The sequence below is a fragment of the Mus caroli genome, unplaced genomic scaffold (genome assembly GCF_978045245.1).
Source record: "Mus caroli unplaced genomic scaffold, Mus_caroli_1 scaffold_6, whole genome shotgun sequence".
NCBI lineage: Eukaryota > Metazoa > Chordata > Mammalia > Rodentia > Muridae > Mus > Mus caroli.
In genome coordinates, this window is record NW_028227261.1 from 46,216,536 (window position 1) to 46,240,858 (window position 24,323).

The following is a 24,323-nucleotide window of genomic DNA, read 5'->3' on the forward strand; positions in this document are numbered from 1 at the left end:
GTCTCTCTGTCTCTCTCTCTCTCTCTCTCTCTCACACACACACACACACACACACACACACACACACAGAGAGAGAGAGAGAGAGAGAGAGAGAGAGAGAGAGAGAGAGAGAGAAACACATGTACAGAACTGCCACAAAATGATGTCAGGTCCCTCGGCCTGCTCCCACACCATATCTTGCTGCTTCCTGCTCTTCCTGGAGCTGTCATTTTGAGTTATCCCGAAGGGGTTATAAGGATAAGCAGTCGGATGTGCAGTGAGCTGCTTTCCGAGGAGGAGCTCAGTGGTGACAGAGCTTACTGGAGGCAGCACTGAAGATGGCTTCTGGGCTGTTAGCAAATGGCTTCTTAAGTGGCTGAGCAACACTGGAATGTAGATCATGTGCCATTTACGCAGTTTCACTTGCTCTCTAAACTCGACCTCACAGCATCTGTGTGCAGCAGATTACATTATAATCACCCACTCAACACATAATGGACACTGAAAATTTAAAATTAAGTCATGAGGACAAAGTTCAAGGTCTGGTAAGTGGCCATGCTGGGATCCTAATTTATGTCCATCTGACTCCTAAGCTCATCTTTTACATTCTTACATTAGACTGCTTCCCTTCTCTCTCCTCATTGCTGAGCAATTTACCAGGCAAGAACCCTGCTACCTGACCCATCTGTGGTCTCTTGGCAAGTTTTGTTATCACATCAAGTCAATTCCTCTCTTACCTTCCACGTCCCTAGCTGTAAAGTGAGGCTATCTTTACAGAATCCACGGGGTCCTTAGAAGCTTATGTCTTATCCCTATCCAGGAAGCCCAGCAGGGGTACACTGTCTTCAGTGTAGTCTGAATTCCTATGTGAGAAGCAGCACAATTACCAACTCCAGTTGCCTATAAGAAACACGATCCCTCTTATGAGACCCTGCTGGCCAATGTTCCTGGTCCAAACTGAAGACACAGGGCATTAAGGCTGACAATTGTTATTCTCCAAGGAAACAGAAGATTAATGTACTTTAAAGTTGACAAAGAACATTCATCTTAGTTATAAGATAGCAAAAAGGAAAGTTGTGGTTTTTACTGTTTTATTGTTCACTGTTGGTATTTTCAGATAGGGTCTCATATACTTGAGGCTGGCCACAAACTTCTGCTCCTTCTGCTTCCGCCTCTCAAGTACTGGGATTACAGGTATGTGCCACTATACCTAACGAGTATATGTTCAATAAAGAAATTTGAACTGGGGTTGGAGAGATGGATGAGAGGTTTATAGCATGGACTGCTCTCCCAGAGAACCTAAGTTTGATTCCCAGCACCAACAGGGTGGCTCACAGCCAGTTCCAGGAGATACGCGGCCCTCTTCTGGTCTCTAATGGTTCTAGGTATACATGCAGTGCAAATGCATATATTCAGACAAAGTGCTAATAAGCATAAGAATATTTTTATTATAATTATTTATAAAATTGTAATGATAAAATTTTAATTAAAAAAAAAAAAAGAAATCTAGGGCCCTCAATGGAGGAGCTAGGGAAAGTACTCAAGGAGCTGAAGGGATCTGCCATCCTATAGGTGGAACAACAATATGAACTAGCCAATGCCCCCCCTGGAGCTCGTGTCTCTAGCTGCATATGTATCAGAAGATGGCCTAGTCGGCCATCAGTGGAAAGAGAGGCCCATTAGTTGTGCAAACTTTATATGCCTCAGTACATGGGAACGCCAGGGCCAAGAAGTGGGAGTGGGTGGGTAGGGGAGTGGGTGGGGGAGCGTGTGGGGGACTTTTGGGATAGCATTGGAAATGTAATTAAAATAAATACCCAATTTAAAAAATATGGAAGAAAAAAAAGAAATCTGAACTTACATTTGAGCTTGAGATCTTTTTCTGGACTAAGGCTTTAAGTCAATGATCTTATTTAATATTACCACAATGCTATAAAATGGAGTTCTTATGGCCTCCATTTTTCAGGCAAAGGCACTGTAACCCAGAAATTTTAATTTCCTGGATATCTAACTGAAGGCAGCAAAGAAATTGAAGCTCAGTTGTAGACCACTGGGTCAAACTTCCAGCTCCTAGCAACTTGGAAATGTTACTAACAAGTTATCTGCACTCTGACTTTAAAAAAATCTGGATAGAAGTCAGCCTGAGCTACAGAGGAAGGCCCTGCCTTGGAAAACAAACAAACAAACAAATAACAAACAATAAAAAAAGAAGCTAGCCGAGAAGCTATATAGTAAGCGGTGTACTGGGGCTTGTGAAGCAGCAGCACCAAGTATATTGTTCTGTTGTGCCAAGTAATTTGAACTGAAGGACATTGTAAGAACCCCAGAAGCAAATTTCTCTTTGACCTTCTCTTACCTTCCTCTCTCCCATCTCTTTCTCTCTTGAAGTTAGTCATTGAAACAAGAATTCCAATTTCCCAAAGTGGGAAACTAGAAATTAGAAATACTAGCCTAGCTTTCCCCTTCCTTTCTGTAAAGGATAATTTGTCTGATAATGAGACATTAAACACCTTGTCCCACCCATCCCTGAGAAGCCAAGGAAGCTCTGAGCAGACAGACAGGGACCAGCTGTCCCTCTTGATCTGCTACCCTTCGTTCAGCCATCAGTTCTACCTGACTGCCCAGTGTTCATTCACTGAGCTGAGGCGCAGCAAGTTTTCTCTCAATTTCAGAGCCTTCGTTTCAGAATGATCTGTCTGTCTGCCTGTCTATTTATTTATTAGTGTTTTGGGATAGAGTCCAGACTGGCTTTGAATTCCTAATCCTCCTGCCTCAATCTTTTAAATAATATAAATCTTCAATTAAAAAATATCTTTTTTTTTCTTTTGAACCTGTTTTTTGTAACAGGATTATCTGCCACTCTTATAACAGTAGAGCTAAATGTTCTTTTTAAAGACTTGTTTGTTTGTTTGTTTGTTTGGGTGCTTTTTTTTTTTTTTTTTTTTTTGGTTTGGTTTTGTCTTTCTGATACAGGGTCTCTCTTTATAGCCCTGGCTGCCTGGAATTCACAGTGTGGAACAGACTGACCTCTAACTCACAGAAATCCACCTGCCTCTGCCTCTGTAGTACTCGGACTAAAGGCCACCACACCTGTAAAGACTTTTTGTTTTTGTTTTTCGAGACAGGGTTTCTCTGTGTAGCCCTGGCTGTCCTGGAATCACTCAGTAGACCAGGCTGGCCTCGAACTCAGAAATCCACCTGCCTCTGCCTCCCGAGTGCTGGGATTAAAGGCGTGCGCCACCACGCCTAACTGCTGTAAAGACTTTTTTAAAGTGTATTTGTATGATTGTCTTGCCTCCTTGGTTGTCTGTGCACCATGTGTGTGCATTTCCTTTAGAGGTCAGAAGAAGACATTGGATCTCCTGGAACTGGAATGACAGACAGTTGTGAGCTGCTATGGGGGTGCTAGGAACCACACACATTGCTGTGATGTCCCCCAAATGCATCATGCACTCATATATAAAATAATAATAAATTGAAAAATTTTAAAAAACTCATAAAACAGTGCTCAGAGAAAACACCTAAAATAATAAAATGAATTTATAAATAAAATTTCACAGAATAAATAAATGTCACATAAATAAAAATATGTTCATGTAAAAAAAAATCACATTTAAAAATATATACAAATAAAAACATATTAACAAAATTTAGTTCTCTATGTAGGAAAGGAGGAAAAAGTCAAAGACTAAGTTTCAGTGTCATTGTCAGAGACCAAAGATGATAATGTATCATGTACAAAGTCAAACCAATCAATCAACAAATGAACACAAAACCTAGAGGCAACACAATAAAGACTGCACAATGGTCTCTAGATTGGGGAAATGAGAACATCAGGCTTTCCTCCTTAACTCATACATAACTCTAAAGTTTTAATGCTAAACATCTGTGTTTTTTAAAATAATTATTTAGCAAGTATAATCATATATTGTCTTACTCAGGGTTTCTATTCCTGCACAAACATCATGACCAAGAAGCAAGTTGGGGAGGGAAGGGTTTATTCAGCTCACACTTCCACATTGCTGTTCATGACCAGGGAAGTCAGGACTGGAACTCAAGTAGGTCAGGAAGCAGGAGCTGATGCAGAGGCCATGGAGGGATGTTCCTTACTGGTTTGCCTCCCCTGGCTTGCTCAGCCTGTTCTCTTATAGAACCCAAGACTGCCAGACCAGAGATTGTCCCACCCACAAGGGGCCTTTCCCCCTTGATCACTAATTGAGAAAATACCCCACAGCTGGATCTCTTGGAGGCACTTCCTCAACTGAAACTCCTTTCTCTGTGATAACCCCAGCCTGTGTCATCAAGTTGACACATAAAACTAGCCAGTACATGTATATATATATATATACACACACACGTATTTATGTATGTATATGTATATATAATCATATATGTGTGTGTGTGTATATATGTATATGTATACACACACACACACACGCAGTATGTTGGTGTTCAGAAGAAAAGCCCTAGGGGAAGCAGCTGTGACACCAAACTCAGGCAAGAATCTGGGTGAAGAAGCAACTGGATGGGGGTAGGGGTGGGGAGGGTGCTCCTCTCAGATCACCACCTCAGAGTGCAAGATCCAAGCTCAGCAGATGAGGGAGGGAGGGAGGGAGGGAGGGAGGGAGGGAGGGAGGGAGGGAGGGAGGGAAGGAGGGAGAGAGGGAGGGAAGGCGGGCTGAGTACCTCCAAAAGAGAAGTAGACAGAGAAAGGTAGCTCGCCCTGAGACAGGTTGAGTCTGAGGTGGATCCAGTCTGAGGAAGCAGAAAATGTGCTGATGACAGTGAGGGAAGTCCAAAGGTTATTGAGAACTGAGAGACAAATCTGACTCCAAGAAGCTAGACCACAGAAGCAGGGATGGGGGTGTGGTGACACACACTGTTAGTCCCAGCAGAGGCAGGTGGATCTCTGTGGCTACATTTTGAATTCCAGGCCAGCCAGGGCTGTAAAGAGAAATGCTGCTTATAAGAGAGAGAGAGAGAGAGAGAGAGAGAGAGAGAGAGAGAGAGAGAGAGAGAGAGAGAGAGAGAGAGAGAGAGGAAGGAAGGAAGGAAGGAAGGAAGGAAGGAAGGAAGGAAGGAAGGAAGGAAGGAAGGAAGGAAGGGCGGGCAGATAGGAAGTATGAAGAGGAAGCTCCTAAGGTGAGTCCTCTGCAGAGAAATAGATAAGTAGATCACACCGACTGGCTGGAACCTGAAGGGCTTTGAAGGTAAAGACCAGGAAGAGATCAAGATTCTTGCTGATAAACTTAGAGAGAAGCAGATATCTGCTGTGTTTGCTGCGAGGTTGTTAAGTAAACTGAAAAGACAGTTGGTGACTTGGAAAGTAAGCTGAACTGCACAGAAGGGAACGCTTGTGTACACAAAGGATGATGGTCCAGGCTCCAGCAGGCATAAAGGGAGTGCAGAGTTCCTAGTGCCTGCCTGCCATTCCTCCCTCTGAGTCTGACTCTTCCTGACACTTGCCAGAAGCTGACCATGAAACAGGGGGAGACAGCTTTCTCCCTTGCCACTTCCTCTGTCCTCTGCCCCTTGTGGCTTTCTCACCAGCTTGCTTCTGCTTCTTCCTGGAAATGCCAGCCAGGCTAGAGGCTGAGTTCTTTGGGGGAGAATTTAGAGAATGCAAACATAATGTAAAATGTCTTTAAAGTGCATGGTATGGGGCTGGACAGATGACTCAGCAGCTATGAGCGCTGAGGACCCCAGTCCGATTCCCAGCACTCACGTGGCAGCTCACAACAATCTGTACCTCTCCATCCAAGGGATCTGATGTCCTCTACTAGGCTTTACCTGCACCAGGCACACAAGTGGTGGACAAACATCCGTGCAGGTAAAACACCTATATACATAAAATAAAACGTTTACATTTAATTTTAAGAAGCATTCTGTGGTATACACATTTTGTAATGGCTTTATGGTCATTGTTTTATTATTTTACAGCTTGCTTTACAGCTTAGAAGCAGCAATCTAATTTCTTTCTTCTTTTTGGAAGATATCTTTTCAGCCTAATGCATACTGTCTTCTCTATAGAGGAAGAAGACAGGTATGGGCCTTCTTTACTGACAACCAAAAAAAGCCCAGGCAGAGACTCCATCTTGGGAAACTTTGCTACTCTGTATAAGGCCAGGTCAATTAGGAAAGGGAATTCTAGGAAGAGTTAGCCCCGAACAAAACAAATACCGCATTGCTAAGGTCCTAGCTTTAGGTATCTTTAGACAACCTTAGTTTTTACTTTATTCATTAGAAGTAATCAGATTAAGATAATGAGACCTCTGAGACCCAGCCCTTACTTAGTTCTTCCAGTATTAGGGTCCTGTGCACGTTAGCTACACACTCTGTCACTCATCCACAGCCCTCAGAGCAAGTTTGTTTCGTGTCTCTCCCCTTTCTCACTGATCGCAGAAAGTATCAAGTGCTCTTTAATGCTGAGGGGACATTGCATGCTCTCCTGACTCCTTCAATGGAAGAAAAACTGATTTGTGCCACAAAATTAGCTGCATAAAGCTCATCTCTTCACCCTGGGTCTGAGCTGCTATCTCAAAAGTGATGTCCCAATGTGCTTGGTATCAAGCAGTGCCAGAGAGATCTTAGTCAGCTCATGTACGATATCTTAAAACTTGATATTATTTTGAAACTGCCTTTTGTGGGTTGGTGTGCCTTGGCCACCACCCCAACCCCCCATACCCCTCCCCCAGGCTATGAAAACTCTCGACAGTCTGTGGGCTGTCAGGTGCTAATCTTTCCAAGTTTCTTTCCTCACCCAACTGCCACTTAAAATTGTTTTTTAAAAATATTTATTAATTCATATGTATATATACTGCATGTGTGTAGAAGTCAGAAGACAATTTACAAGAGTTGGTTCTTTCTACCATGTGAAACTCAAGAGATGAAACTCAAGTTTTAATAGTTAGCTTTTTTACCCAATGTACTGTCTCCTAATCTAGAATATTCTAAAAATCCAAGACCTACTACTAGGAGCTGAGCAGTTTTTGCATGCGTGCAATTTCAGCACTCAAAGGCTGAGGTATGAGGAAGTTCAAAGCCAGTCTATGTTTCAAAGTAAACTCTCTGCCAATCAGGGCAACAGGGCAAGACTGTGGGAACCTGTCTCAAATGACGATTAAGGTGCTCATGTATACATGTATACAAATGCCAAAGAATATATAAAAGATATTCTTTTAAAAGTTAAACATTTAGTTTTTCTAAGAAACAAAACAAGCTGACTAGGTCCCCGCTTCCAGGGAGGAAGGGAGAACTTCCTGCCACTCTCACTGATCTGATGACTCCACTTCCTGTTATCCAGGCTCCTTGTTCTTTAACTGCAAATCTGTTCTACATTTTCTTGTATTCTTCAATACCTGGCTCAAAGGTTACAGTCTTTATGAAGGTGTCTCTGAAGCCTGCAGGCATAGGCAGAGTGAGTTGGTGGTTTGGTTTTGTGTTTGGTTGGTTGTTTTTTGAGATAGGGTCTAGTCCAGGTTGGCCTTGCGGTCACTATGTAGTTGAGGATAGGAGTTCACGCTTTCCAGTGGATATTTAGTGAGTACCTTGATTTGTGTTGGTAACCCTGTAGTTTACTGGTTCCTTAAATGTTGGATTAAAACAAAAACAAAACAAAAGGATATAAGGACATTTCTTCCATGTGACAGGTTACTTTCTGTCTGTATTTCGTACTAATAGATATTCATTCAAATAGCCTGGTGTAGTAGAAGGCTAAGCTTTTCAACCAGATGAACCTGAGATCAGATCCTGGCCTGCCCCTTACTGACTGACCCTGAACAAGTTTCTGTGTCTGCAACATGAAGATAGCAATGATCTCTGCAGTGACCTCTGTAAGACTGAATAGATGCATTGTAGGCACACTGCGAATTTGTGGGAAAATGCTTTCTAATCTATAAAGAACTACAAGAACTCAAGAGATAATGATGCTGTGAGCCGGTAGAACAAAAAAGATAGAAATAAGACAAGCAAACTTGCAAACAAGTAACAATTGTTTAAACATAAGGCAAGAGCAGCAGGCAAACAAAGTGACTTTCGTGAAGTATTTTTCCAAACGTTTAAAGGATGTTCTGCTTTTGGCTTTAGGTACTCAATACATTCAAAAAAAAAAAAAAGGAAACATTGGGTACAACTGTTAGCACTGCTCCATAAATACTAAGTATTGTATATATTTAAACAAAAGAAAAACCCCAGTTGAAAGTAAGAACCAAGTTTATATAGAAGCTTCTTTACCAACAATTAATTTCATAAACACCATGATAATGATAGTAGTTTTAACTACTACATTTTTTTTTTTTTACAATGTATTTACTTTGGGCACGTTAAAGGCATTACCTCATTCAGTCTCAAGGGCCATTTCATGAGATAAAATTATCATTCCCTTTCTACCAATGAGCAAATAGAGCAGGGAAGGGGAGTAGAAATATAAATCCAAAGTTTATCTAAAAAGAATGAGTCGTTTTACTTCCCATAATTTGCTAAGTGAGTGCCCATTTCCCTTTCTAAGCACCATCTCTGACTTCTGCCACACCCAGTGTCTGTGCAGTTACAGTTCATCCTTCTGATCAATGTGGGCTTCCTTCTGGTCCAGAGACGCCCTCTCTGCACTGCCTTCCTGCTTGGGACTTCCCTCTGCTTCCTCCTCGTCGTCCTCTTCAGCGTCCTCCTCGTCCTCCTCATCCAGTCCCCAGACGTCCTCTTGCCTGGCTCTCTCCTTTTCCCTCTTCTTCTTGGTCTCCTCCGCCTCCTTCTGTTTCTCCATTTCCTCGTACAGCTCTCTCCACTGCTGCTCCACATCCTGTTGGAAATGTGGGATTTCAAAGTTTCACAGATGAAGTAAACAGCCCATTTTAGAAACAGCTGTTGTCTTCCCATTGGCTTCAAGGTTTTCTAGGATGGTGTTTGTTTACATCTAAATTTCAGTGCCTCTGGGGAAAGTCTGGGTGTTGGTGTATTTCATTTGTAAATAAAATTGATTTAAAGCTAGGCATACGCATAATCCTAGCACCTGGGAGGTGGAGGCAGGGTCAGGAGTTCAAGGTTATCCTCTGCTAGACAAGGATTTTAGGGGTTACCTAAGACCTTGTCTCAAAATGAAATAAAAACTAAAATAAAATAATTTTAAAAATATAAAGTGGACTGGCAAGTTGAGTAAAGGTGACAGTGCTTGACACCAAACCCATAGCCCTGAGTTTGCTCCCTGGACTCACAGCGGAAGAAAAAAACCAACGGCACAAGTTGTCCTCTGACCTCCAATACTGTGGCATGTGTGTGCACTCAGACCTGATATATGTAACATTATACTAAATAGCATAAGTGTAATAAAAAATTTAAGAATCAATTTATTTTAAAAATTAAATAAAATACTAAAATAAACTAATTCCTCCTCTAGTATTAGGTACCTATGTCATTACCCACCTTAGCTAAACAATATTTGTGTGTTATTTGTATTCCTCACAATGATGCCTAAGGTCATGTAGCCCACCTTCGATAAGGGTTATCTAATGTTTGGGATTCTTTCTAATTCATTCATTTGCTTATTTTGTTCTTGAGACTGGGTCTTGCTATATAATCCAGAAATGGCTTTGAATGCTTTCTTTTTTTTTCTTTTAATTTTTTTGAGACAAGGTCTCTCTATGGAGTGCCAGCTGTCCTGGAACTCACTATGTAGACCAGGCTGGGCTCAAACTCTCAGAGACCCACCTGAGAGTGCTGGGATCTAAGATGCACACCACTGTGTCCAAACCTTGAATTCTTTCTTAACCCTTCTGCCTCTGCCTCCTCCACCCTGTGGGACTGCAGTGGTGGATGTGCTATCACACCCAGCTCATATGGATGGTCTACATTTTTCTTAAAAGATTGTGCTATCATTATTCCCAATTGGAAGGTTAAATAAACAGACAAAGTGCATATAGCTAGTTAGGGATGGAGCCTGGATTTGAACCTAAGCAGTCTACATAAAAACATTCATGTTCTAACTAATAAATAACAACAACACAACAGTATTAGAGGGCTGGGGAGTGGCTCAGCAATCCCCACATGTCTAGTATGAACAAAGCTCTATGTTAGTTTCCTAGTATCACAAAATAAAGATGATAATGCTAAAGTAAAACAAGACAAAACTAGACTAAAACGTATTTTTAAAGCTAGGCACTGAGTCAGCAAAATAGCCCAGAGGATAAAGGCAAACTTTCCAAGCCTAGCACTTTCAGTTAGATCCGCTGGGAGTCAGGACTGGTGCCCACAGACCTGTAATCTCAACTACATAGTAGGCTGAAGACAAAGAAGACATAGTCAAGGCCAGCCTTGATTACAGAGTGAGTTGAAGGCCAGTCTCTGGGTAACTTTGTGAAACCTTGTCTTAAAATAAAAAGTAAAAAGAGTTCTAGCATACAGCTCAGTGGTAGAGCACTTGCCTAGCATATGTGTCCCTAGAAACACAGATGCCTTCTCTGTGGGCTCTGGTCTGACCCCCAAGCCTGCACAGCAAATATTTCATCAATGGAGCCATTTCTGCAGCTCAGGGCAGGGAGGGTCAAGGTTGTGGTTTTGCTTTTACTCTCTGTGTCTGTGCTTTGCTGGTTCCTCAGGTTCCTGCTGAACTTTAAACACTGGCTATAAACCTACTTGAATTGACCTTCCTGCAGGGACAGGACATCTGGATGCAGGATGCCTTCCCCATGAAGCCATTGCCCCAAATATCACTGCACACATAAAATGGTTGTGGAAAGGGAAGAGCTGATAAACAAACAGCACTGTAGCTTCCTCTGATGTCCAAAGGCTGAGGTGGGCTGAGTGGCTCCCTCTAATGGCACACTGAGGAGACAGTGTGGCACACAAAGGAGCATGGATGCTGGGTTCAGGCTCCAAAGCAAGTCAGAGGCTGTGTGTGACCTTGGGCAGTTTAGCTTCTGAATCTCAGTTCCTATGGAGAAATGGAAAGCATCTCTATTTCAAGGTCGAGTTAAGGGCCAAGTGAGATGCATTTTACAAAGTGCCCAGGGTAGCAAATACAAAGTTGAAGAAGATGTTCAGTGAATGTGAGTTCTCTGTCTCTAAAGCCCAAGTGATCAGAATTGGAACAATCATTGTGAGTCTCGATTTTGCAAATGGCAGAATCAGACATCTGAAATTCAGAGTGAAGGAACATCTCACCTTTCTTAATCCCCAGGTCATATTTCCAACCTCTTCAGCAAACTCTTCATCATTCGTTAGAAGGAAATTGTCAAAGATGCTGCCTGATTTCACCTGTTGAAATGAAAAGTGTGAGATTATTCTAGCTAGGTTCCTAGTGGGGTAGAGAGATGGCTCCGTGGGTAAGAGTAATTGTGGCATAAGTGTGAGGACCTGAGTTGGGAACCCTAGCACTGGTGGAAATGCGTGTGGCCAGAGTGTGCCTTATAAACCCTGATGCTGTCGGGGCCAGACACAGGAGGATCACTGGGGCTGGCTGGCTGCCGGACTGGTTCCAGGTTCAGTGAGAGGCCCTGTCTCAAGAGAATGAGGCAGAAAGTGATAAAAGAGGGCACCTGATGTTCTCCTCTGGCCGTGGGTGTATGCACATACACCCATCAATCACACACACACACACACACACACACTCACCAAAAGGCTTTGCCTTATTTATTTGGATATTTGTGTGCCTGTTCATATTCACCACATGTGTTAGGGAGTCATTAGAGACAGGAGAGAGTATTGAATCCCCTAAAACTAGAGTTACAAAATACTGTGAATCACCATATGGGTCCTATTAACAGGACCAGGGTCCTCTGCAAGAGCAGCAAGTGTTGATAACTGCTGAGTCCCCTCTCCATCTCCTTTCTCTATCTTCTTTAAGAATGCTATGTATAGCAGTGTATGCTTATAATCCCAGCATATGGGGGATATCATGTACCAGAGGCTAACTAAAAACTATGTAATAGTACATTAAACTTTGTCTCAAAAAAAAAAACGAAACAAAACAAAATTGTCGTATTTGTGTCTAAAAGGTTAAATCTATGCTTTACAATAGTTTATTTCGTGACAAAGGAATACAATAGAAGGGAGCTCAAGACAGGAACTTGAACAGACCAGCTCAGCTACATTCTAGTTTTACGATAGTAGGCAAGTTACTCAACCCTCTGAGTTACTCTCACAAGTAAATCAAGGAAGTCAGGTATGATGGTTCATGTCTGTGACCCCAGGATTGGGAGGTGTGGATGAAAGCAGAAGGACAAGGAGATCAGGGTCCTCCTCAACCACACAGAGAGCTTGATATCAACCAGGCTACCTAAGACCCTGCCTATAAAGATGATGATGATGATGAGGGGTATGGTACATATTCCTTTGATATCAACACTCTGGAGGCAGAGGCAGGTGGCAAGTGGAACTCTGTAAGGCTGAGGTCAACTTGGTCTACATAGTGAGTTCCAGGCCGGCCAGGGTGGCAGAATAAAAGTATCTCAAAATAGTAATAAATAATAATAAAACATAATAATGTAGCCGGGTGTGGTGGTGCACGCCTTTAATCCCAGCACTCGGGAGGCAGAGGCAGGCGGATTTCTGAGTTCGAGGCCAGCCTGGTCTACAGAGTGAGTTCCAGGACAGCCACGACTACACAGAGAAACCCTGTCTCGAAAAACCAAAACAAAACAAAAAAAAAAAAACATAATAATGTGAATCATAGGAAAGAATAACTCCATGGTAATGTTATGAGATTAGAACTACTGTATCTAAAGCATGGGATGTAGTAGATATCATTCAATAGACGATGATTATAGTTTTCAGTATCTGGATGTGTTTCAAAGAACCAAAGGTAGCCAATCTGAGATTTTTTTTTTTTAATTTTGCCAATATGTTGACCAAATCTTTGTTAAGCTAGGTATGGTGGTACACATTTTTAATCCCAGAATTTGGGAGGTAGGGGCAGGCTAATCTCTGTGAGTTTGAGGCCAGTCTTGTCTATATAGTGAGTTCACAGACAGCCAGAGCTACATAATGAGACCCTGTCTCAAAAAAACAAAAATAAAATAAATCATTTTTAATTTTACCCAAACAGCTGTGTGACCAAGAAAAAGTTCTGCAGTATGAGGGCTTGTGTGCCTCTCCTCTACTTTACAAAGTGCCATGTTTGTGACTAACAGCCTAGATAAATTTTGCAGTTTTGTTTTTAATAATAAAGGCTTTTTTATTTGGCTCACACTCTATTAACACTGCTTCCAGCAGAAAAACAAATGACAAATGGACACAGGATAGCAGAACGTTTAGTTTGCTCTAAGTCATAGATCTTTAAGTTGGCTTATAAAATTCACTTTTCAACTGTGAGATGTTTTCTGACTTTTTGGTTTTTTGTTTTTTTGTTTTCCTTTTGACTTGTCTGCAATTTCACTTAGAAAACTGCCCGTTTGATGGCTTGCCCATCTTCTCACCTCCTCGTTTTCATCAGTGACCTCTGTTCCCTCTCTACCTCCCTTCAAATTCCTGGATTATGAGACTGCCAGCCCTGTTTACTAATGCTTGGTCTTATTCTGACTTTGATCTATTTATCTCCCATCTGTGCTTACAAGTTGTTATCTGAAAAACACAAGTGGGAGGAAACACACTTCCCCTGCTGTATTCTCATAATTAAGAGAAAAGATCGTGTGAGGAAGAGTTGAATTTGATCGTAAAACACGAAGTCTAAAGAGTGTTTTCACAGCTTCGCTCACTGGATGTTCTTGTGCTATTCCACCTGGATCATAAAGTGCAAGGAGTGGGGGGCTAGAGAGACGACAGTGGGTAAAATGCTTCTGTGGACCTGAGTTTGGATCCCCAGCATCTATGCATCAGGACCTAGGTCTGTAATCCCAACCCAGGGAGACTGAGACAGGACGACTCCCTGGACAGCCAGTCTGGAGAAAACCAGTCTCAAAAAGTACAATGGACAAAGGGTTGAGAAACAGCATCCAGATGTCAATCTCTGGCCTATGGATGGGCTAGAGTACCATACACACATATACTGTATTTACACATACACTATACTTACAAAAATAAAACTTTAAATTAGAATAAAAGGGAATATGAGTACTTAGCTATGAGTCAATCTACATCCCTGAGCCCTATCTACATCTCAATAGTAAAATGGAAGTAAGGACATGGACTTAGCTCAGAGGTGCGTAACAAGTGAGGCCCTGGATTTGCTCCCTGCAAGTCCTACCCTCCTTGCCTCACAGGGCTGTGGTCCAGATCCCCTGATGTAAGAGTATCAATGTACTTTGCATTAGACTCACTGCAGTTTGTATTATTATCCCTTCAAAGATCATACGGAGTCCCAGATAGAAAGAATGGTCTCTGCAATCTCCTCCCAGCTTCAGCCTGAACTGACCCCAGAATGCAACCACTTCCAAGTAGGGGGTGGGGGTGCAATAGACTGGGTTTGGAGGCATGACTAGGAAACAGGAAGTGTCAAAGACTAGGCTGGTCACCCAGGACAGAGGCAGGATAAAGAAGACAGCTGGGATAGCAGAGCGTCTCAGGGATGTCAGAGCATCTCCGCTGGAAACTCACAGCTAGAGGGGACAGGTCAAGAATGATGTCTAGCTCTGTGCTCAGTCACTTGGCTTTTCCTATAAGATACAAGGATTCTGTTTTTATTTTAGCTGGATGTTCTGGTTAACTGAGTGAAGAGAATTATGATCAAGGAGTCAAACCTACCTAGGAATTATAAGTAAGAAAAATACCTGTAGGGATGATGTCAGCATTGTGCAGAATTCTCTCTCTCACTCTCTCTCTCTCTCTCTCTCTCTCTCTCTCTCTCTCTCTCTCTCTCTTCCTCATATACACACACTCTCTCACTCTCTCTCTCATACACACACACTCTCTCTCTCTCATATACACACACACACACTCTCTCACACTCTCTCTCTCTCATATACACACACTCTCTCTCTCTCTCTCATATACACACACACTCTCTCACTCTCTTGCTTTCTCCCCTCCCCGTAACCTCAGATTTTTAGAAATGAGATCTCTGGGCCTTCACTCCAGTTCAGACTCTATGACCCTCTGTTGACCTACATGCCTTAGGACCAAGGCTTGAGGAATACTCTTCTGACATAGTAAATTCTTCAAGTAGGTTTGCCTGTTTAGAGAGGTTGACAGAGCCCAGAAAAATTAGTGCCAAAAGTTTATAAACAAAGATATAGAATAAAATGTGTACCCTAATGGTTTTAGTGGGAGAAACATTTTAAAGACCAGTGAGAAGGCTTTGAGGTAAGGACACTTATGGACAAGCCTGATGACCCAAGTTCAGTCCCTGGAACCCACATCACAGAAAAAGAGATCTAACTCCAACAACTTGTCTTCTGACCTCCACATGCAGCCCATGGCATACATGGGCACATACACATGTGCACACAGACACACACACATGGGCACACACACACAAACTCACACAAATCTAATTTTTAAGTAAACAGAGTATGCACATTAATATGATTATATCTATTTATGTGATGTAGAAAGTTCCAATTCATTTAAAAGGAACAAGCTAAAAAAAAAAAGAAAGAGGTAGTAATACATGGCTTGTATCCCTGTTTTTCAGATAAGTCAGGAAGGAAGGAAACACGGTGCCTCTTCCTTCTTCCTCCCCTTCTGAAACCATGCCTGGCATCTGGTAGTGACTTCATTCCATTTCTATACTGACCTCCCGAAGTCAGAAACCTGAGTAAGTGAGGATAAATAAAGCAGGAAATGAATAAAGAAACGATGAAAGCAAAGCACAGGGTCCTGTACCAGAAGCTTTGGTGCCTGGACAGTTAGAGGTGGAGGCCAGAGGGTCAGCAGTTCAACGCTATCTCAGCTACATAGCAAGTTGGAGGCCAGTCTAGACTACATGAGACATTATCACAAAATGAGACAGGGAAAGGAACCATGTAAGATCAGCAAAGGCATCAAAAGTATTAGTAATACACAGGACATACGTCTGATGAAGAAAGCCTAGCACTCAGGCCCAAGTTTTCTGCTTCTATTACCAGAGGCATTTCTTCAGGAAAATTATTCAACTTTTTGGAGCCTTCTTTTGAGGTTGAAAAATAGGTATATGGTGAAAATTAAACAAACATGCAAAGTCCTTAATACAGTGGTTGTATAAGGGACTAAGTAAAATTTGAGGATAAATATAATTACTTCCACTTAAAAGAGGAGTTGTTTGAGGTTTAAAAAAAAAAATCAAGATTTACTCAAGTATGTAACTTCAGGTTGAGGCTTGCTTCTTCTACTTTGTGGAAGCTCCAAGGACCACTGTTGAAGGGCTATGAGCCCAGGTGCTTTACCTGCCACAGATCCAGACCAAGGACACTGATGTTGTGATAGTGACCAATGGTGGGGTCAGGCCTGTATTTGGGGTTGTCTATCTCTGGGTGAATCCACTCGCCCTGGTAATTGGGATTGTCAATGATCCGAGGTTTCCATTCTCCCTAAACAAAAAACCAACCAAGAGTGGATATGTCAGTAATAATTTTCCATTCTTCTAACATTACACAATCAAAAAGCATCAATCAATTTATAAAGAGTTGTGTCACAGCCTCTTAAAACTCTCCCTTTCACAGCTGGCCGAGGTGGCGTACCCCTTTAATCCCAGCACTCGGGAGGCAGAGGCAGGCGGATTTCTGAGTTCAAAGCTATCCTGGTCTACAAAGTAGACCAGGACAGCCAGAGCTATACAGGGAAACCCTGTCTCAAAAAAACAAAAAACAAAAAAACCAAAAAAAAACCCAACTCTCCCTTTCTTTGAGTAATGGCATAAGACTCTTCCAAGTTCCCTTTTCCACTCACTGGGAGTGAAATGACATGGCAGGGGTCTATTCTGGCCTGGCCCTCTCTCTGAACAGGCACATCCATGAAGTTTAGAAAACACAGCTTCTTGGAGAACATAGTCGAAGTATTGTGGCACTTGGGGCTGTTCTCTTTGTCCTGTGTGGTGCAGGAAACTGGCCAGATAAAATCCTGCTCCAGTTAACTTTATTGCTGGGCCACTTGTTGGCTGATTCCTTTAGTTCTTGCTTCTGACATGAGATCAGGAGTTGACCCTTAAATGGAAGTTCCTCACTAGGCAGTGGTGGTGCACGCCTTTAATCCCAGCATTTGGGAGGCAGAGGCAGGTGGATTTCTGAGTTCAAGGCCAGCCTGGTCTACGGAGTGAGTTCCAGGACAGCCAGGGCTACACAGAGAAACCTTGTCTGGGGGGCGGGGTGGGGGAGGAGGGGAGGAAGTCCCTCTACTCTTAAATACCTTGGATTCATGCAGACCCCACTCTTTACCCTTCGAGCCTGCTCGTAAGACATCCAATTCCTGAGTCCTAGACTGTTTCCTGTTTGCATCGTGTTCCTTTAACTGGCAGCTTTTCCCAGCTCTAGACAAGCTCCTTGCCCAAGCCTGTCTGACCCATTACCTCTTAGTGCTGGCTTTACCAGCCCTCCCCCCTTATAAGTAGGAAGAGGCTGAGAACTCTGATGTGGCCAGCATCCTCCCATTCAGTGTTCAGAGTGTAGAGGGGAAGAGCAGGAGAACACAGACTTTCTGCTTTGTTTTTCTTTTGTTTTATTTTCTTTTGAGACATGGTCCTGCTGTACAGTCCAGCCTTGTCCTTGAACTCGATATCTTCCTACCTCAACCTCCTGAGGGCTAGGATTACAAGCCTATGGGTTAGAAATTGTGTTTTATAAGTTAGAATTTATAAGTTAGAACCTACATGCATACACCTGGTTTGCATGTGTTTTATAAGTTAGAATTTACATCTGATTTCCCTTTATAAGTTGTCATTGAAAAGAGGGGTTCCTCACCATGTACTTGACGTTTGGTATCAGGGGCCCTTCCCACACTCCATCCATCGCCTCATTCCAGTCATCTGGCTTCTTGGCATCCGGGTCTGGGATGAATTCAGAGTCCTCCCAGTCCTAAAACAAAATGTTCCTTCATGAAGATAGATGTGATGTGGGAGGAAACTGGGGACTCAAGTACAGACAGGGGGAATCGGCTTCCTACCCGCCCTGTCCTCCTGCTCCAGTGTGTGATAGCCCAGTACAGGAGAGAGAAGGTCATCGTGGCCCCTTCCCCCTGGGTGCACCATCATTCTGACCTTGAGTACTTTAAACTCACGTCAGGTGGGTATTATCCTTGTCTCTGACCTCACCCTGCCCTCAGTCATGTGAGCTGCAGCTATGATTTGTATGTGATTTGCTCCCACACAGTCTTTACCTGGAGTCATGCTACCCTGAACATGCCTGCTAGACCTAGCTTGAAATCAGACCCTCATTTTCTCATGGTGCTTTACTATAATACCTTTGTCTCCCCGAGATTAGCTTTCCCCGCTAAACTCCCTCTGACCTCAGGTTTCTTATCGTCAGGATCCTCTATCTGTTGTCGTTCATCCCATTTCCTTGGTTTCCTGGCGTAGGGGTCTTTTATTTTCTTGGGAGGCAAGAAGTCCCAGTCATCTTCCAGTCCTCCACTTGTCACCTTCTGGTTGTCAATTTTAACCTCATAAGTAGCATTAGGGCGAAGGATCAGAGTGTACAGGTGAGTGTCTTTATTAATCTATAAAGGAAATGGTTACTATTTCAGTCCCGTATAGGGTGATCGTAGATCTCAGACACCCACATAGGACTATCGTAGATCTCAGACACTTCCCTGAATGCTCCCTTCCACACATTACACACACTTTACTAACATCCCTTCCCCCCTTCCGCTAGCAGGCTCACCGGTGCTGTTAGTGTTCCTGTGGTCTCACTCTGTGCTCTTCCCCATCCTCGAGCCCTTACCCATCTGAAGCTCTGATTATTCTTTGATCTATCTTGTTTTCTGTTTGTCCTACTAAACTGAGCTTCTCACCAGTGGGAGTGATCTATGATTTCCCTTATCGTGCCTAAGCTGGCAGGCTGAGACTCGTCCCGGAGGAAGACTCAGCACATCCAGCCCTGTGTAGAGGGCTGATCAGGAAGGCCTAGACTTCAACACAAGGTCCAATGTCCCGAGCTTTATGGGCTTTTCTAGACTCTGTTCCTGCCGTTCTCTTCTGCTTCAGCTGTATCAGCCCTCATGCTGTGCCTTGGGTTCTGAAGTCTCCTTGGCTTCTCTCACGCAGACTCCTCATCCAGGATTTCATCTCTCCATAAAATTGTCACACTCGTTTTCTAGAGCATATTCATCTTTCAGCACAAAGGAAGACTCCTCCAGGAAGCAGCTCCTACCTAAGCCTCTGGGCTGGGGAGGAGCCCCATTCTCTGCTCCAATGTCATGTAGGTAGTCACTTTCCTTTGCTCAACTCTCACCTTTACTCCATTGTGAAATTTGTGTTCTGTTTTGGGAAGCGCTTGCTAAATTGCCCAGGTTAGCAATGAACTCACAACCTTTTCACCTCAGCCTTCAAAGTAGCTGGGATTACAGGCACAAGTCACTGCAGGCTTTACTGTGAGTCTGGTTAATTTGAAAGCCCTGTCTGGCTGAATCTATCCCATACTCAAGGCCCAAGGCAGAATTAACATTTGGTTAATAATGCCTATTAGGACTATTGACTGAATATACACCTATTATCTTCTAACTAATCTGGATGCTTCTAGCTTTACATTACTGAGGTAAACTGACCCACTCCATCTCATCTAAACATAGCATTCCTGACCCAACCCCAATATCTAATAGTGAGTAACTGTGCCACACCAAATATTGCACTATATTAAATCCCAGATGTATAGCATATCACTAGGTCAACTTAATCTGTAGAATGGGGATGATAACATTTAATTGGTAGAGTTTTATAGGGAAAAAATAAGATGCCATATATTTTTTTAAAGATTTATTCATTTATTTATTGTATATGAGTACACTATAGCTGTAGAGATGGTTGTGAGTCTTCATATGGTTGTTGAGAATTGAATTTTTAGAACCTCTGCTCCCTTCTGTCAACCCCGCTCACTCAGTTCCTGCTCTGTCCAGCCCAAAGATTTATTTATTACACATAAGTACACTGTAGCTGTCTTCAGATGCGCCAGAAGGGGGCGTCAGATCCCATTACAGATGGTTGTGAGCCACCATGTGGTTGCTGGGATTTGAACTTAGGACCTTTGGAAGAGCAGTCAGTGCTCTTACCCACTGAGCCATCTCGACAGCCCCAAGATACCATATATTAAATATTCTTTTTTTTATTCCCTGGAACTAGAGAGACGGCTCCGCAGTTTAGAGCACTGGCTTCTCTTCCAGATGACCTAGGTTCAACTCCCAGTGCCCACACAACAGGTCACAACAATCTGTAACTCTGGTGTAGGGGATCTGACGTCCTACTCTGATCTCTGTGGGCACCAGGCACATATGTGGAATACAGACATACATATAAGATAAAATCTTTTGCTTAGGCTGAGGACTAATGCACATACTCACCCTGCACTTGAGGGTCTTGTTGTTCTCATGGTATTTCCCTTTGTGAGAAAGGATGACCTGTAGTCTGTTGTTGCCAAAGCCACAGATGTCCGGGCCTGGAAATTAAACCCCAGAACATGATTTCACATCTATTTCAGGCAGTGTGCCCAGTCTGAGGCCAAGACCCAAGACAGATGCAGCCTGTGCAGCACTCCATGGCTCCAGTAAGAGACAGATACGACACTCAGGGTTATTTGAGAAGGTTTTAGTAAATGGGATTTTTGTTTTTTACAAAGTGGGGGGCAAGATTTTGAGAGAAGGAAAGGTACAGTGATTCTCATGGGCGGCAGCAGCAGCAAAGGGGACAGGAGGGGTGAGAGAGAGGAGAGTCTGGGAGCAGGCACAGCAGGAGAGAAGCAGGCTTTGAGTTGAGAGATATAACTCACTTCTCTTCCTCTAATCTCCTGCCAGGGCTCCATGACCAAACCAACTGGAAGCCTTCTGAAGTCAGGTATCTTAGCTAGGGCTGCTATTGCTGTGATGAAACACCATGACCAAAAAAACAAGTTGGGGAGGAAAAGGGTTTATTTGGTTTACACTCCCACATGGCTGTTCATCACTAAAGGAAGTCAGGACAGGAACTCACTCAAGGCTGGAACCTGAAGACAGGAGTGGATACAGCAGCCATGAAGGGGTGCCACTTAATGTCTTTCTCCACATAGCTTGCTCAACCTGCTTTCTTATAGAGCTCAGGACTACCAACAAAGAGGTGGCCCCACCCACAATGGGCTGGGACCTTTCCCATTGATCACTAATTGAAAAAAATGCCTTACAGCTGGATTTAATGAAGGTGCTTCCTCAACTGAAGCTCCTTCCTCTCTGATGACTCTAGCTCCTGTCAAGTTGACACAGCAAAGCAGCCAGAACAGCAGGGGTTGCCAGAGTGTCACTAATTCTAACAAATAAGCATCACCCTCTCACTTTAGATGGGTGTGGCTCAGAAAAGTCAAGCAGCTTGCCCAAAGATCTGGTAGGATGCCTTGCAAGGATTCAAAGCCACCTAGCAGCAGAGCCTGTGACCCCTTCTGCTTTCTGACGGTTCTAGTGAGCACTGTGGATCGGAGCTGGGGAGTCCAGAGAGTTCTGAGACTCTCGTTACTGCTCTCATATATTCATATACTCATAACTCACAAAGAGCTTCTCAGCCTTTCTGCTAATATCAAGTATAAAACACATCCATACATATGCATGCACACACACAGACCATATAATGCATACACTGATAACAACACATACTCACACTTGTGCACATGCACACAAGGCACTGACCCTGTACTCTACCCACATTGATCTTCTCCCTGCTTTACCGTACGTTTGAATTTCATACCTGAGCTTTTGTACACACTGTTGATTTTGCCTTCATTTCATGCTTTCCTCCTCCTCCTCCTATTAAAATCAAACCCACTATTTACAGAATAATTAATACCTCCTCCAAAAAAGCCTCCGGTTGTATTCAATCAGGCTGCCTCTTATGATCTCATAGCAGCTCCTCATCAATACTTTTCTCCAAAGAACGTTACAAAGGCTCTGTAGCCTTGGCTGCCTCACCAGCCAAATGAAAGACGAAGTCCCTGGGATTCACTCAAGCACTCTTTAGTTAACACAGGCATTCAGGGGGTCAGGCTTGGTGCTAGACTTTGAGGTATATCCCAGGCCTCCAGGAGCTCACCGCCTAGGGAGAGAGATTCCATGTAACCCTGGGGAGAAGATGGGAACAGTGAATGCACAGGCCATGAACTGTGGAAAGGCTGTGTGTTCAGGTGATGTGTGGACGAGGCTGGCCTCGCATTCCTAGCAATCCTCCTATTTTTGCCCATGGATACTGGTATATAGCTTCACACTTGGTTCAATACCCTTTTCAAATTAAATTTTTGTTTTTATGTTTATTTTATTATGTGTATGGGCATTTTGTCTCCAGATATTTCTATGCACCACTGATATGCCTCATACTAATAGAGGCCAGAAAAGAGGGAGTTGGATCCCCTGGAACTAGAGATGGTTGTGAGCTGCCATGTGGGTGCTGGGAATCAAACCTGGGTCCTCTTCACACGCTGCCAGTTGCTCTTCCCTGCTGATCCAGCTCTCCAGCCTGGCTCAATACTTTTTAAGAACATAGATTTCACTCTGCTTTTTAAAAAGTTATCCAGCTGCTTTAAGGAAGAAGACTTTATAGACAGTGACTCAAAGTCTGACTTTCTATGTGCCCTGAGCAAATTTCTTGCCTCGATTTCCTTATCTGCAAAATGGAGACAGTAACACATGGTACAGATTCAGAAGGAAATACAAAGATGATGTGGGAGCAGACACTTTACACACCCCCAAATGTCGCTCTGCATAAGAGAAGGACTGTAAGCAGGTATGGGGGCTTGCACCTATAATGGGAGGCCGAAGCAGGAGGCTCACAGTGGGCTTGAAGCCAGGCTGGGCTACATGGTGAGTGTAGGACTACAGACTGAGATTTTGTGTGTGGGGAGTGTGGATTTAACAAAAAAAAAAAAAAAAAAAAAAAAAAGAGGGTACAGGTTTTAAAGGGGGACAATGAAGCAGAAGAGGAGGATTTGAAAAAGAACCAAGACCAGGTGGGGGAGGGGAGGAGGAAAAAGGAGAGGGGAGGGGAAGGGATCTAGCTGAGGCTGCCAGGGAAAGGAAGTGTCTGAAGGGAATTATGGGCATGTTAGTGCCTGCTGTCCAGCGTAACCCTCTCACTGACTTTGTACAAAACTTTTGGTCTAACCCACATTCTTCATCTGTACTTCAGAAGTTGTAATGCTTGGTGTCTGCTGATTTCTCAATATCATGTTGAAACTGGATTCAAGGTTGGTTGTGGCTAAAAGCTGGGTCTCCTCAAGAAGACCTAGCTACAGATGTCACACTCGGGACATTTACAAAGGTTTAAGAAAGGTCATTTCCCTGACCGTGGCTGTCTTTCTGAGTCTGAGTGCAGTGTCTTACTGTAGGCCTGTGCACCTCCTTTTCTAAGAACTGGGCTGTCCCCATGTATGACAGACTTGCCGCTGATACCTGTGGTTTTCCCCCTCGTTGGTCTATTTCTATTAACATTCAGGTTTAGGGATGTCATCTTGTCAGATCTCTAGAGAGTCCTAGTGCTCGAGGGATATGAAACTATTAAATTACCAACTGTCTGTTTCAGGTCTTTTCAACCACCACGGGGTTTCTTATACAAATCCCAGGGGCTGAGAACAGCGGCTCCCAGGGCGCTTACCGAACATGATGTAATACTGGGATTCTGAGTGCATGTCCTCCTGGTTCAGTGCGGCAGGAAAGAGTTTCACGTAGCCACCGCCGCAATCGATGCCTTGCTCGTGTTTTACTGAAAACTGAACCACCAAGGTCTCATTCTCATTGCTGAATGGCTTAAACCTGGTAGAAAGGGCGTAGAACTTGGCATCTTCTGTGGTCTGGAGACCTGAGAGCAGAGAGAACGCGCTTGAGGCTTCAAGCTCAAGTTCCCCGTACGTGCCTAGAGAGACCCAGCATTTGACTTAACCAAGCTCCAGTATTTCCTCACACACATGGTGTGCCAGGTGCTGTGCACAGAGCATTACACTATTTTCTCATCCGAGCCTCTGAGCAGCACTGAAAAAAAATGGGCACTGTGCCCGTTTAATAAGTGAGCAGGCTGAGTCATGCGTGCGAAGGGAGAGCGATCTGAACACGCTGTGAAGCAAAGACGGAACCGGACTGGGAGTTTTAGCCGCATTGATACGTTCTATCGCATCATGCGATCACTTATTTTCTAGAGTCAGTTCAGCATCATTCTGCAGCCTTTCAAGCAAAGGCCCTGCCCGGCTGAGAAGGGCTAGGCAGCAGAATAAGGTTCTGTGGTAAATAAAGCCTACAGCAAAAAGAGGCCCAGAGTTCACTCAGATCATTATTAAACAGTTTTTTAAAAATAA

General features: G+C 43.4%; 1 protein-coding gene across 3 annotated transcripts in view; it reads right to left on the reverse strand.

Moving 5' to 3' along the window:
* Positions 1 to 8,172: 8,172 nt before the first annotated feature.
* LOC110292958 (calreticulin-like) overlaps positions 8,173 to 24,323 on the reverse strand; it is a 36,084-nt gene continuing 19,933 nt past the window's right edge. For all 3 annotated transcript variants that reach the window (XM_021160651.2, XM_085839095.1, XM_085839096.1), the window contains 7 exons: positions 23,630 to 23,833; positions 20,368 to 20,462; positions 18,322 to 18,531; positions 17,778 to 17,891; positions 16,269 to 16,412; positions 11,134 to 11,226; positions 8,173 to 8,776 (listed from right to left, as the gene is read on the reverse strand). In XM_021160651.2, the coding sequence (XP_021016310.1) occupies positions 8,525 to 8,776; positions 11,134 to 11,226; positions 16,269 to 16,412; positions 17,778 to 17,891; positions 18,322 to 18,531; positions 20,368 to 20,462; positions 23,630 to 23,833 (1,112 nt within the window). In that variant the 3' untranslated portion in view covers positions 8,173 to 8,524. The remainder of the gene's footprint in view (positions 8,777 to 11,133; positions 11,227 to 16,268; positions 16,413 to 17,777; positions 17,892 to 18,321; positions 18,532 to 20,367; positions 20,463 to 23,629; positions 23,834 to 24,323) is intronic.